General features: G+C 40.5%; 1 protein-coding gene across 1 annotated transcript in view; it reads left to right on the top strand.

Annotated features, from left to right (window-relative positions):
* Positions 1–283: 283 nt before the first annotated feature.
* Positions 284–15271, top strand: part of LOC308425158 (NACHT, LRR and PYD domains-containing protein 1b allele 2-like) — a gene marked incomplete at both ends in the record, with an annotated part of 33193 nt that continues 18205 nt past the window's right edge. The window contains 2 exons of the mRNA XM_080922399.1: positions 284–434; positions 4303–5968. Of these exons, the coding sequence (XP_080778525.1) occupies positions 284–434; positions 4303–5968 (1817 nt within the window). The remainder of the gene's footprint in view (positions 435–4302; positions 5969–15271) is intronic.

Below are 15271 nucleotides of genomic sequence, written 5' to 3'. Positions count from 1 at the left end.
AACCTCTGCAAATGAACACACGGTACCCACTCCCCAGGAGAAACATGTGCCTTTCAGTTGTTCTGATCAAAAGTTCATCTGACCCTATAGAGGCTTGTCTAATTTTTTTATGACCAGGTCTCCTCTATCAGTTCTGATCGAACACCCATTCCCAGAACAGAAATGTCTGGCAGAGACAAGAAGCATCTGGTCTCCAGCTTGCAACAACAGAAAAGAGTCTTGAAGCAATAAGAGCACCAAGCAACAACTGCTCAGAGAAGCCCTATCCTAAAGCACTATCACCATGAAAGTATCTCAGTCCAGACAGAGAAGCGGCACAAGGGTGTCTCAGCATGAAGCTCAAGAGGACGTGGATACCACCTTCAAAATACTGGAATACGAACAGGCAGTGCTGATGAAGCGAAGACCCAAGCCATTGAGGAACTTCAATCTAGGTAAGTACACCAAAACCCAACTGATCACTCTGTGACCCCTTTATCACCACTGAACTCTCCTGCCAGGTTTTCCATGGGCAGGCTAGCCTGCTATCGAAACAGTTCAAAGGCCCAAGAGAATCTGGAATGGGAAGGCTTTCAGAGGCCTCTAACTGAACACTAGAGAAAACTCTGTTCTAGAGAAGAACATGCTCAGGTTCCCATGTAGTATTCCAAACCCTGGAACGAGAACCCTGGGGCTGTAGTGGGGAGAGTCAGGCATGCAGAGGTCTCTGATAATGTCAGCATAGGGGTCAAGACAGCTCTTAAGACGAGCAATTAGTGACACCAACATGACATTTCCAGACTTTAGAGATCCAATAATCCTCAGTGTATCCATCTGGGAAATAGGAAGATGAACAGACGTCTCCTTAGGCTATATCAGTTGAGCTATAATCCATGTCAAATACTAAACAGTCTGATATTTCATAAATGCTCAATAATTCTATGTACAAACCCATGCTACTGCTGCTGTTCTTATAATGCGCAACCCTGTAGGGCAGGAGCTCAGAGTGCTACATGGGGGGGGGGGGGCTGAGGCTCAAAATAGAATAGTGACACAGAGGACAAGAATTAGATGCAGGAGAGGCGTGTGACATTCATGGCCCCAGAGCAGGACAATTTCACAGCAGCACCTGCTGATGCCTCATTGTCCCCCATGTGACCATGGAAAAGGATATGAAGGTAAGCATGAAGAGCCCCAGCAGTTCTTCCCACCTCCTACCCCTGCTTCTCCAACCAACACACAACTACTGTCTCTTTCCCATAGACATGTTTCCTCATTACTCAGACATACAAAAGAGAGAGGGGGGAGAAAAGGAGGAAGAGAGGGAGAGAGGGAGGGAGGAAGGGAGAGAGGGAGGGAGGGAGGGAGGGGGAGAGAGAGAGAGAGAGAGAGAGAGAGAGAGAGAGAGAGAGAGAAGAGGAAAAAAACCCTCAGCATGAAATTCCCTACCCTACATAACTCCTCAAAACTACTGAGCTCAGACCATGAGTCTGGGAGACATTTTCAGATCTTAAAGGAGAAACTGAAATCTAAAAAGTCTAGATGCATAACAAAAGATTAACTTGCCTGAGAGCTGTAGACAGGACTTTGACTCACATAGATGCGACTCTTCCCCTGTGAGCCTTCCCTTATATGGGGAACAGGGACAAGTAACTCAAATACAAGACCAGAGCAGCATGGTAGAGTGATAAGTGTCACAGGCTAGAAATTATTCTCTGGGCTCTGAAGTGCTGACGTTGCATTTGACAGGTGGAGAAACTAAAATATGTGTGGGAGAGCAGTGAACCTAACACAACTGTCACCCAGAACTTAGCTCAGAATCTGCGGGAACACAGAAGGTTGTTGGTGTTAGGGAGGTCCTGAAGCTCCAAGAAGATCTTGTCTATTGAGTAGGGCCAGAGAAGAGGGTATTCGCCTCAACTTCAGTGTGCAAGGTCTAGAGAGAGGTTAACTTGTTCAAGCTCACAGCACATAGAGACTGGGATGGAATCTAGAACAATCAGTGAATAAGGAGTGATTTTCCCCTCCTCCATCTGCTGCTGCTCTGTGAAAGTCCTGCCTACACCCAACCCTTATCTTTACTTCAAAGTCCATTCTTCCCACCCCACCTTGGGCTGGAGCAACCTTTGTTCTCAGCCAGCCTTAGCTACACAGTGAGATCTATTAAAGTTATTACCCAAGAGAATGAGTAGCTTGTCATGTTATAGTGACAGAAGCAGTCTATACAGAAAAGGCTCACAGATCAAGAAAGTTCCATCAGGGTACCAAGGCCAGAGCAACAAGGATTGACACAGCTGGTCATGAGTGTCTAGCTGGGAAACAGAGACAGATGAATGCTGCTGTTCAGATCAATTTTCCTTTTCATTCAGTCCAGAACTCCAGCACTAGGAATGGTGACACCAAAAATAGAGTAGACCTACCTTAGTTAACCTATCCCTCACAAACCCTCCCAGGAATAAGTGTTGGGTGCTTCTAGATCCTGAGACATTGAAAATTTGAGCCCTGGCATCATTTCACAGAATTGTTGTAAAAATTCAAAGTTTAAGTGTCATAAGGCCGGTGGGAGTTCTGTAACTAGATACTTTCTCCCTGTCCTTTTTCACTGTGATAGCCTGCATGTTCTTCAGGCAAGCTTTTCCAGCCCTAACCCATCAGGCCTTGGGTTTCCAGGACTACTTACCCAATCTTCCCACATCAGAGAGGACGATCGATGAATGAAATCCTCAATCCAACTCATCACTAGTATTTAAGAAGAGACAAGTCGACTTCTGGCTGAAAGTTTAAACACACTGCCTGACTGAGTTGAGCTCCTTTAGGTGACACTAAGACATGAGCAATGTGCACAGCAAGGTCATGAGAACTGTGGAGCCCTAGACAGCACTCCTGAAATCCTGCCCTTGGAGTCTCACTGTTGGGCCTCACCACTGCTCCCAGGAAGCCCTTGGAGTTAAATGTAGTATCCTCCATCATGAGAACACAGCTTGGCTTTCTGAACAAGGAACTGCCAAGCAAGAGAATCCATTACCACAGGATTCCTCTCATTCAAGTGGCCAAGGGGTTACCAGGAGTTTCCTGACTTCATGCCTCATTCCAGGCCCCATCACACTCACACTTAAATCTTATAACCAGCCTTGAGAGAGAGGCTACTATTGCCTCACCTTGGGAATAAGAGGAGCAAGGCTTGGAGAGGAAAGGCTCAGAGTTGAAGAATTGTAGCTTTGCCTTTACTGTCATGATTCACAAACTTTTTTAAAAAAATACATTTATTAATTAATTGGACTAATTCTTCTTTACTTTTTATAGATTCTTCTCTCTTACAACAAATTCTGGCCACAACTTCATCAAATTTGATTTTTTTTATTATTACATCCTGTACATCCACATCTGCCTCCCAATTCACTCCTCCTTCGTTTCCCTCAGAGTAGAATACTTTTCTTAGGAATAGCAACTGAACATAGAATAACAAGATGACATGAAACTAGGCACAAATTCTCATATCAAGGCTGGAAAAGGCAACCCAGTAGGAAGAACAGGGTTCCAAGAACAGGCAATAATCAAAGATACAACCTCTCCCACTGTTAGAAGTTCCAGAAAAATACCAAACTGAACAACCCCAGCATGTATTGAGAGGACTTAGTGCAGACCCAGGCCACTTTTGTCTCTGTGAGCCCCTTTGAGCCCTACTTATTTGATTGTGTTCCATAGGCTGTATTCTGTTGTCCTCGACCCCTCTAAGTCCTATTATCTTTACTCTCCATCTTTCAAGGGGTTCCCCAATCTCCACCTAAAATTCCTGCACCTGCAGTCTCACAACTGGGACATGGCACTTCTTCCTGGAGACCCTTGGAATTAAGGGCAGTGTCTTTGCCCTTATGTTGGCCTGTGGAACTCTGCATCTTCTCCCATAGCTCAGTGGATCTAATGGATCATCTCATAGATTGAATGAAGACAGAGTTATGTCTGTGAACTCACCCTTTACTCTTAGCCTCAGTAGCAGGTCTGAAACAGGGCAAGAAGTTAATAAATGTTGAAAGCATGAATGAAAGTCAAATACCATAATTAGAAGTAGAGTTTTCTACTCTAAACTCATATTTTCAGCATGACACTGTTTAGAATATTCCAGTGTCCACAGCCTATATGAGGTTAGGCTTAAACAGATGCCTAAATGAACCCAGATGGTGAAGGATACAAAAAAGGAAAGAAGAAAGGAAGGAAGGAATATAGAGGGGAAAATGTAGGAGAGAAGAAAAGAAGAAAGTATTGATTGAATGAACACACAACACTAATGTATACACTTCTGCTCAAACTTTCTCTTCCATTTAGGTGCATATACAGAAGTATATATGAAGGAAGAAGAGACTCTTTACCCAACATGGATATTGAAAGGGAATAAATTGTTCCAAAAATTAACAAACCTACTACTCTTCCAAAAATTGTGCTCAAAAGACTCAGAGAATGTGGTCAGGAAATCGTGGCATCCAGGTGTACCAGAAGAAGGACATATAATTGAGATCCGAGAGATATTTGACCCAAACCTAGATACCCGGAAAAGGCCTCAGTTAGTCATAATAGAGGGGGCTGCTGGGATTGGGAAGTCAACACTGGCCAGGCAGGTAAGGAGAGCCTGGAAAGAAGGTCAGCTCTACAGGGATCGCTTCCAGCATGTCTTCTTCTTCAGCTGCAGAGAGCTGGCCCAGTGCAAGAGGCTGAGTCTGGCTGAGCTCATAGCACAAGGCCAGGATGAGCCCACAGCTCCCATCAGGCAAATCCTGTCTCAACCTGAGAAGCTGCTCTTCATTCTGGATGGCATAGATGAACCAGAATGGGTCTTAGAACAGATTCCTGAGACCTATCTACAATGGAGTCAGGCACAGCCAGTGCACACTCTTCTGGGGAGTTTGCTGGGGAAATCCATCCTTCCTGAGGCCTCCTTCCTGCTCACAGCTTGGACACCAGCTCTACAGAAGCTCATTCCTTCCTTGGAGGAACCATGTCAGGTGGAAGTCTTAGGCTTCACTGAGTATGAACGGGAAAACTACTTTTACAAATATTTTGCAGAGCAAAATGATGCAATTAGAGCTCTTATGGAGCTTGAATCTAACCCAGTGCTCCTGACCCTGTGTGAGGTTCCCTGGGTGTGCTGGTTGGTCTGCACTTGCCTGAAAAAGCAGATGGAGCAGGGTGAAGTACTCTCACTGACCTCACAGACCACCACAGCCCTCTGCCTGAAATACCTTTCCCTGACAATCCCAGGTCAGCACCTGAGGACCCAACTCAGAGCCCTTTGCTCACTGGCTGCTGAAGGGATCTGCCAAAGGAGGACCCTGTTCAGTGAAAGCGACTTCTCTAAGCAAGGGTTAGCAGAGGATGCCATTGCCCATTTCCTGAAGATTGGTGTCCTTCAAAAGCAGCCCAGCTCTCTGAGCTACAGCTTTGTTCACTCGTGTCTCCAGGAGTTCTTTGCAGCGATGTCCTACATTTTGGAGTACAGTGAGGAGAGACATGGTGATATGGAAAATGATAGAATTTTGGAAACACTGGTAGATCGGTATGGAAGACAAAACCTGTTTGGGGCACCCACTGTGCGCTTTCTATTTGGTCTTTTGAGCAAAAAGGGATTGGAAAAAATGAAAAAGTTTTTTTCCTATAGCCTTCCTGGGAAGACAAAATTGAAACTAATATGGCACATCCTAGAGAAATCCCAACCCCATCAACCACATTGTCTGGGTTTGCTGCACTGTTTGTATGAAAATCAGGAAGTGAAGCTCCTGACACAGGTGATGAATGGTCTTCAAGGACCAATAGCGCCTGGCCCAAATGATATGGCACAGGAAGTGTTCCAGACAAACGTGGAACACCTGGTGACACAGACAGACATGGACCTCATGGTGGTCACTTTCTGCATTCAGTTCTGCTATTATGTGAGAAGTCTTCAGGTGAAACTTAAAAGACAGCAAGGACGTGAGTTGACGGCCCCAAGGATGGTTCTGTGAGTATCCAGGCACATTATTCTCTCCAGAGTCCCTGAGAATCCCATGAGCCCACATGTTCTGCGCATAACTCTATAAACTTTGGTGTGCTTGATTACAGGAAGGTGGAAGAATTTGTCTCTCCCTATGCCTTGGTGGGAACCACCGTGATTCTCTGATTCAAATCATCTTCACCCCAGACAGTGTTCCAATAGCCACAGTTACCGAACTTTTCTATACACACGCTTTCTCTCTGAAAGGCAACTCATTCCTGCAAGCACCATCTGCTCTTCCCATAAAGGTGACCTTGACCCTGAGATCTTTCCCTGTAAACTAAGAATGCATATTTATGAGAGTCCCTATGGTTTTACTGCTCAGATGATATCTTTGTCAAGAAAGGCAGCCTAACCCTGGCACTCAGCTGAAAAATACCCCTAACTTTCTACCCACCCCAACAAAAAGGTAAAGTTTATCCAGGGTTGTTACCCACGTACCATCGTGGCTACTTTGCATTGGTGTGTGTCTCCTCTGCCTCTACATGATTTACCCCATAAATATTCACTAAGTATTATGTTATGTAATGATATACAAATCACAAGAGAAGAAATGCAATTGTTGTCAAGGACCACGGAAATGGGGAGAGAAGACAGCCAACTACTCTAATCACATAGCAAGTGGTGCTCATCATGACCAAGTATCAGAGTAGGGAGTGTTTATTTACATGGAAAGGTTGCAGAGGAAGTAATGTTTTTAGTTAACTTCTGTTTGTAAATATTGAAACATTTTCTCCTAATGATCTGAGCTGGAATTGCTGGCATAAGCCTGAAATTCCATCACTCAGAAGGTAAAATCAGGAAGGGGCCTTGATTTCAGGACTTGGACAACGGTTTTGACTAGAAAGCAAAAGCTCCTGTGAAAACCAAATGACTTGAAAAAGTGAGGTGACTGTGAGAGAACAGGATGGGGTGAGGAGAAGGGGAAAGTAGGGGAAAAAGCACATGTGATCAAACCATGTTACACACATGCAGGAAGGTGTCAATGACTATATCATATGAATAGTATGAACTAATAAAAACATACTTGCAGAAAAGTAATAGTACAATGATCAAAACAACAAATTTGGTATCAAACAGAACTCTATTTTTCAAAGAGGATAGCAATAAGATGTGAAGACGCTGACCTTGGCTGTGTAAACCTGTCATCTAAAACTCAGAAAGCAGAGATTAGAAGGCCAGAAGTCGAAGTCCATCCTTACTTTTGACCGTGTTTGTATCTCAATCCCTCAGTAGAAGTCTTGCCTGGATATAGGACAAGGATGGATCAGGCTCCATGTCTCCCATTACTAGCAGTTTCATCTAGGGTCAAATCTCCTAGAATCCTGGAAGTTTCCAATGTCCTAGGTTTCTAGTTCATCCAAGAGTTGCCCCTGCCCCGAATCCAATTCTGTCCTAGTACTCTCTTCCTCCATCATCCCCCTACATCATTCCTCCTATCTCTATCCCTACCACCCCCGCAATAATCCCCATCCCACCAACCACCCTGTTGATGTCTAATGTATTTCAAATTCTCAGTGATATTTAAGCATCCCTTCTTGGGCCCTTATTGTTACTTAGCTTCTTTGGGACTGTTGATCTTAGCATGTTTACCCTGTACTTTATGGCAAATATCTGCTTATAAGTGAGAACAAAACTCATGTTTGTCTTTCTGGGTTACCACACTCAGGATGATCTTTTCCTAGTGCCATCCATTTGTTTGCAAATTTCATAATACTAATATATTTAATAGTTGAATAACAGTCCACTGAATAAATGCACCACATATTCTTAATCTGTTCTTTTATCTGATTGAGGAATATCTAGGTTTTTTCCAGTTTCTGGCTATTCCAATAATAGCTGCTAAGAACAGAACTGAACCCTTACAGTATGATGGAGCTTCTTTGATTATATGCCCAGAGGTGGTGTAGCTGGATCTAGCGGTAGATCTACTCACAATTTTTCTGAGAAACTGCCAAATTGATTTTCAAAATCATCATAAACTTTGCACTTCCACCAATAATGCAAGAGTGTTCCCCTTTCTCACATCCTAATCAGCATGAGCTGTTCCTAAAATTTTTGATCTTAGATTTCCCTGATGTCAAAAAGTGTTGACTATTCCTTTTGTCCTTCTTAGCCATTAGAGATTTCTCTTTTGAGAATCCCCTGTTTATATCTGTACCCCCATCTTATTCATTAATTGACTAATTTATTTACGTCCCAATAATTCCCCCTCCTCTTCTCCCAGGTTCCCCTATTCACCTCACCTTTCCAATTATTTCCCCCTTTCTGTTCAGAGAAGAGGAGTAGTCCCATAGTTATCAACCCAACTTGGCATTTCAAGCTAAAGGTGCATCTTCTCCTATTGAAGGTAGAAAAAGCAGATGAGTTATGGGAAAGGGATTCAAATGCAGACAGCAGGAGCAAAGAGAGCTCCAACTCCTAATGTTAGGGATCCCACAGGAAGACCAAGCTGCACATCTGTTATATGTGTGTAGGGAGACTAGATCCATCAAATTCATGCTCTCTGGCTGCTGGTTCAGTTTCTGTGAGTCCATATTGGCCCAGGTTAGTTGATTCTGTGCATTTCCTTGTGGTGTGCTTGACCTCTCCTCTTCTTCAATCCCTCATGCTCTTCTTTCACAAGATTTTCCAAGATGCACCTGATGTTCGGCCATGGGTTTCTGCATCTGTTTTCATCGGCTGCTAGGTGAACCCTGTGACATTACAGTTATGCTAGGCAACTATCTTCAAGAATAGAAGAATATTATTAGTAGTGTTGAGGAGGACCCTCTTGTTGCATTTTCTCTCAGTTTTTAATTGTGTTATTTGCTTTGTGGCTGTCTGGGTTCCTTAGTCTTTACATATATTTTAATATCAGCCCTGTGTCAGATGTGGAGTTGGTGAAAATCTTTCTCATTCTGTAAGCTATTGTTTGTCCTTTTGGTGGTATGCTTTGACTTACAAGAAACGTTACTGATTCATGAGGTTGCATACATTAATTGTTGATATTTATTGCCTAAACTGTTGGTGTTCTGTTTAGGGAATTACCTCCTGTGTGCTTGCATTCACATGTACTCTCCACTTTTCTTCTAACAGATTTAGTCTATCTAATTTCATGTTGAATTTTTGGAACCACCTAGACATGAGATATGTGCAGGGTGATAGATATGAATCTATTTGCATTCTTCGACATGGAGATGTCCACTTAGACCAGAAATATTTGTTGAAGATACTTTTGTTCCATTGAATACTTTTGGCTTCTTTATCAATAGTCACTAGATGTGTAGGTTTACTTCTGGTTCTTTGAATCCATTCCATTGCTGAACCTTTCTGTTTTCATGCCAGTTACATGTGGCTTTTATTACAATTGCTCTGTAGTAAGATCGGAATCAGGAATAGGAATAATACCAGAATTTCTATTATTTGTGCAATATTCTTTTAGCTATTCTGGGTTTTTGTTTTTGCATATAAAGTTGGGTATTGTTATTTTAAGGACTGAAAAGTATTTTATTAGTATTTTAATGGGAATTGAATTGAATCTGCACATTGCTTTTGGTAAGATGACCATTTTTACTGTGTCAGTTTTTAATCTATAAACAGAGAGATTATGGCACCTGCACCTCAAACAGCTTCTCCGAATTGGTTGAAGGCCTGAGGATTTGGAAAAAAGACATGACTCATGTCATTTATGTTATAAGAATGTCAATTTTACTCCTTGAATCTAGCTCAATTAATATGGTACAAAGCAGCATGCAAATCCCCTAGCTGCCTGGTGGAATAGAACACTCCTTAGGTTGAACCTGTGACCCCCAGTAATGTAAACAGGATTAAAGGTATGAGCCATCTTGTGACTAGGCTCTTTTAAAACTCAAAGGAGGGTGTGTTGTTTTCCCAATGTCTAGGTGTACAAGCAGACAGTTCAGCTAACTCTTAGCTGATGGGGGATGGGCATGGCTCCCAACATCTTCCCCAAAATTATTTTTTTAATTAGAAACTAATTATTTTAATTAGGCACCCACATACTTCAGCACTTCTCTTACCTGTCTTGAGGAGCCCACATGGGCCCCATGGCTTCTCTGTCTTAGGTCGACAAGCACCCTTGTGGGTTTCCCAGTTTCTGGCCACCTAATTTATTTATGCTCCATTGAGTTTGAGCAGTAGGGTTGCTTACAGCTAGTCTGTCAGCTGACAGCTTGGATCTGGGCTTGTCTTTTGCTTAAGCGACATAAGGGTGGATATTCACCAAGGTTGCTTTGAGGGCTAATATGCCCAGAACTGCTACTATCCCAGTCTCCTCAAACATAACTAATTGTTCCTGTAACAGTGCTGTCTGTTAATTCCAATTTAACATTCTCAGTCAAATGCATATCCAATTAAATGAATGATTTCAAATTTAAGTGGAGAGGGCTTCAGCCACTTCTCCAGGAAATTCCACCATGCATCTTTGGCAATAAGGCGGGAAAAGGGCAACCCCCCCCAAAAAAAAATGCAGCTTCAAAAGCAGATGCTGAGACAGCACTAATAATGGATGCAGTCAAAATTCTTCTGGTGCAGGCAAGAGTCAGTTGATTCTCTCCAGGATGCTCCACTGGCACAGATGCAGAGCCTAGTCAGCACTGCAAGATCTTCAATCCCCCAGCGGCTTCTCAAATGTCATTGCTGTTGAGAATAATTGAGACTATCCCTTTCATTAATAATAATGCTATTCCATGGGTTTAACTGAGGGAACACAGCACTCAGGAACCCAGACAGTTGATCCTGCACCCCGATAAAAGGCACAAACAGAGCCTTGGGCCCTCATCAAAGTAGGATCTGGCCAGCACCACAAGCAGAAGACAAGATCTTACCATCACACATTTCCCTGATTCACTGGGCATGCTCTCCAATGTCAGACAGCTGCAGAGCGGCCTTCAGAATTTACAGTTAAAATTTTTAAATATATAAAATTAAGTATAAATGTACAGGAGGAAAGATATACTCCACCATTTTTGTTTTAGATAAGTACATTTTTATGATTCAATGAGTACATTCGATGATGGCTGGTCATTGAGGATTATAGGGAATTCCAGTCTTCTGAATTATAGCAAATTCTGAACAAAATTGTTTAAACCCTTTACTGGAATAGGCAGGACCATTATCTGTTTTAATTTTCTTGGGAACATTCATATATGCAAAGACTTGTAAGCAGTGATTTGACATCTTTTAATTTCTCATCACTATGTGCAGATATATATTATTCCTGAATAAATATCAATTGAAACATGTGCAAGTTGTAATTTCCCAAAATAAAGCACATGTATAACATCCGTTTGCCAAATATCATTGGGAGTCAGTCCCCTAGGATTGACTCCCAAATTAGGAGCAGAAATGAATTCTGCACACGTTGGAAATTGGATGACTATCTGTAGAGCTTTGTCCTTTGTAATTTTTCAGTGAAATCTTAAAGATTATACATTCAAATAAAATTTAGTATGCATCCTAATAGCTTTATCCACATTAGATTTTGCTCTAACCAACACAAGAGGGCACATATATGCATCAGCAAGTTGATTTCCCTTCGAAAGAAGTCCTGGAAGGACAGTATGAACTGCAATGTGCCCTAAAAGTGTAGAAAATTTTCTTAGCCAAATCAAAGTCTGCAATTTTAATAACTGATCAAGAACTGCTGACATGGGGCCAATATAAGTGGTGCATTATCTATGGGCTGCATGTATAAATTTACAGGAAATATAAAAGCATCCATAGAGAAAAGAATGTTAACAACTTATCTTTTGGATAATGATTTATCAATATTGCCTGAAAAGTTTGCACATGCAATAAGCCAAATATCAGTATTTAGCAATAACCAATTTAATTGCTGTTCAGAATAAGGAACAAATATTTCATCAGGTTAAGGCATTCCCTTTTAAAAAAAAATACCTTCCTGATTCTATCAAACAGTTCTGTATTAATACAGCAAAGGTTACCTAATAGGATGTTAAAACTTTACTTAAAGATAAAGAAAGATAAATTTGCATTAATGTTTTTTTTCCACCAAAAGACTGCTGTTGGTACATAGCAAAAATTACAAACAGCCAACAATTAATCATAATCTATATAGTATCTGTTGTTAATTGCTTCCTCTATATTTTCTGCAAAAATTTTTATCCCTCATTTAACTGTAGAGGGGTACTAGGATATAACTGATAACCCAATTATAACTGATAACCTTTTCCAGATCAACAACCAGTCCCCAAAATTATAAAGCTCATTGTAAGAGCAAAGACCTGTAGTAAATCTTCTTCAGAGGTATCAGCCAACAAAACATCCTCAACAATAAACATTGAAGGATTCCAAGTTGCAACTGTCTTCATTGAAGCAGCAGCAAATCTTTGACACAATACAAGGCCATCAGCCATTTCCCAAGGCAAATATTTCCAATGACACTCAATGCCTAAAGGGCTCTTCAAACCCACAAGCAGACATACTAAATGCAAACCTTTTACAATCATGAAGATGCAAAGGAATAGTATAAAGACAATCTTTTAAATCTATGATAATTCTATACATATTTTTTGGAATGGCAACTAGAGTAGTTAATTCAGATTGTAATGCCCTCATAAGTTTCTAGTTACAGTAATGTTTCTTAAATCTTACAATATTCCCCACCTGCCTGATTTCTCCTTAATTACAAATATGGGAGAGCTAAAATGTTAAGCTTCTGGATCCTCACAAAATTGGACATAGTCCTACCTGCAGACCCAGTTATTCCATTTCTGGGCATATACCCCAGAGATGCTCCAACATACAGTAAGAACACATGCACCACAATGTTCACAGTAGCCCTATTTATAATAGCCAGAAACTGGAAAGAACCCAGATGATTCTTCAATAGATAAAAGGATACAAAAATTGTGGTATATTTACACAATGGAGTACTACTTAGCTATTAAAAACAATAACTTTATGAAATTCCTAGGAAAATGGATGCATCAAGAGAATATCACCCTGAGTAAGGTAACTCAGTCACAAAAGAACAGATATAATATGCAGGCACTGATAATTGAATACTAACCCCAGAAAACTGTATAACCCAGAAACAACTCACAGGTCACATTAAGCTCAAAAAAAAAAAAAAAAAAAAAAAAGGTCAAAAAGTAAAAGCCTCAGTCCTTCTTAGGAAAAAAAAATAAGTGTATATCTCAGAGTGTGGTATACCTGAACCTTAAATCATTAATAATTCAAGAGCTAAGAATATACCCTTGTGGCAATTTTTGATATTCAAAAATCATTATGTTTAACCTATACACACCAAGAAAACTCTGACTGTTTCCATGTTATATTCTGTTCTACATGTACTTTATGCTTATGGTAACTAGTATGTCAGTGGATACTATCAAATGTCAGTGCATACTATCAAATGTCAGTGCATACTATCAGAACTCTAAAAGAAATAAGTACTGACAAAAATATATTCATATAGTGTTATGCCAAAATGCTTTTAAACTTCTGTACATATATTTCTCTTTTTTAAATAAAGTTGTAAGAAAAAAAATCTTGAGCTTTTGATTAAATTGTAAACCACAGCCAATAAAACACCAGCAGTTTTACCATAATTTTAAATTTTCTTTTGTAACATTAGAGCATAACCACAATTTTGGAAAAGCAAAACCGATTTTTAACAGTGCAAATGATTTTTTTAATATAAAATCAACACCAAGTGCACTGCCTTCCCGCTACAAGGTTTGGCTGCAAGGTCTTACATATGCATGCATGATGAAGTAGCTTTTAATACCTCATTATTTTAAACTGTATGTATCTTTTAAGTCTGTTTTCTAGAACAAGAATTAAATAAAATATTATCTCAATTTTGGGGAATCTATAGAAATCTGTTTCCCAGGTTGGCTCATGCCACCATGTGTTGTCCAGAATGACTCCAACCCAAGTCACTAGTTTTAAACAAATGTTTTGTTACCAATGCTATGAATATTTAATCATATCCAGTTACTTATAAGCCAATAATTTACAACCAAGACATGCAGAGCATATTTATGCCTTTTAAAACCAGTCAAAAACAAACATGAAGTGACCACACATCTTATATATTTAAACAAAATAAAATTCTCACTTTTTCTAGCTGTAATCAAGAAAGGAGCACCCTGTCACCTGCTGAGCTCAATAAACACAGTCAGACTGATTTCCAGAGTGATTGTATCAGTTTACAACCCCACCAACAGTGGAGAAGTGTTCCTCTTTCTCCGAAACCTCACCAGCATCTGCTGTCATCTGAGTTTTGGATCTTGGCTAATCTGACTGGTGTGAGGTGGAATCTCAGGGTTGTTTTGATTTGCATTTCCCTGATGGCTAAGGATGTCGAGCACTTCCTCAGATGTTTCTCAGCCATTCGATATTCCTCAATTGAGAACGTTTTGTTTAGCTCTGTACCCCATTTTTTAATAGGGTTGTTTGATTCTCTGGTGTCTAGCTTTTTGAGTTCTTTGTATACTTTGAATATTAGGCCTCTATCTGATGTGGAGTTGGTAAAGATCTTTTCCCATTCTGTTGGCTACCGTTTTGTTTTCTTGACAATGTCCTTAGCCTTACAGAAACTTTGCAATCTCATTAAGTCCCATTTGTTAATCTTTGACCTTAGAGCTTGAGCCATTGGTGTTTTGTTCAGAAAATTTTCTCCTGTGCCTATGTGTTCTAAGGTTTTCCCTACTTTCTCATCTAATAGTTTCAGTGTATCTGGTTTAATGTGGAGATCTTTGATCCACTTACACTTGAGCTTTGTACAAGGAGATAAGAAAGGGTCTACTTTCATTCTTTTGCATGCTGAGTGCCAGTTGGACCAGCATCATTTGTTGAATAGGCTGTCCTTTTTCCATTGAATGTTTACTGCTCCTTTGTCAAAAATCAGGTGACCTGTCAAAAATCAGGGCTCATTTCTGGATCTTCTTGTTTACCTGATCTTGATTTACTCTTGGTAAATGGTATCTATCAAGGAAATAGCCCATTTAGATTAGACTTAGAAGTTTGTGGAATACAGGTTTTTGAAGTGAGACTTAATGATTTTTTAAATTGTATCAATTATTAAGCCCCTCAATTTATATCTGATTTCGTTAATTTTGATAGCCTCTCTGCCTTTTAATTAATTGGGCAATGTTTTGTATATATGTGTTAGGCCTACATGATTCATAACATCACTTAGTTTAATTGTTTCTCTGTTTTGTGTGTGTGTGTGTGTGTGTGTGTGTGTGTGTGTGTGTGTGTGTGTGTGTGTGTGAATGTGGTGTCTGTTTCCATCCA

Source organism: Micromys minutus (assembly GCF_963924665.1).
Source record: "Micromys minutus genome assembly, chromosome: 10".
Lineage (NCBI taxonomy): Eukaryota > Metazoa > Chordata > Mammalia > Rodentia > Muridae > Micromys > Micromys minutus.
Note: the sequence above shows the minus strand (reverse complement) of the source record. Positions and strands in the feature narration are given on the sequence as shown.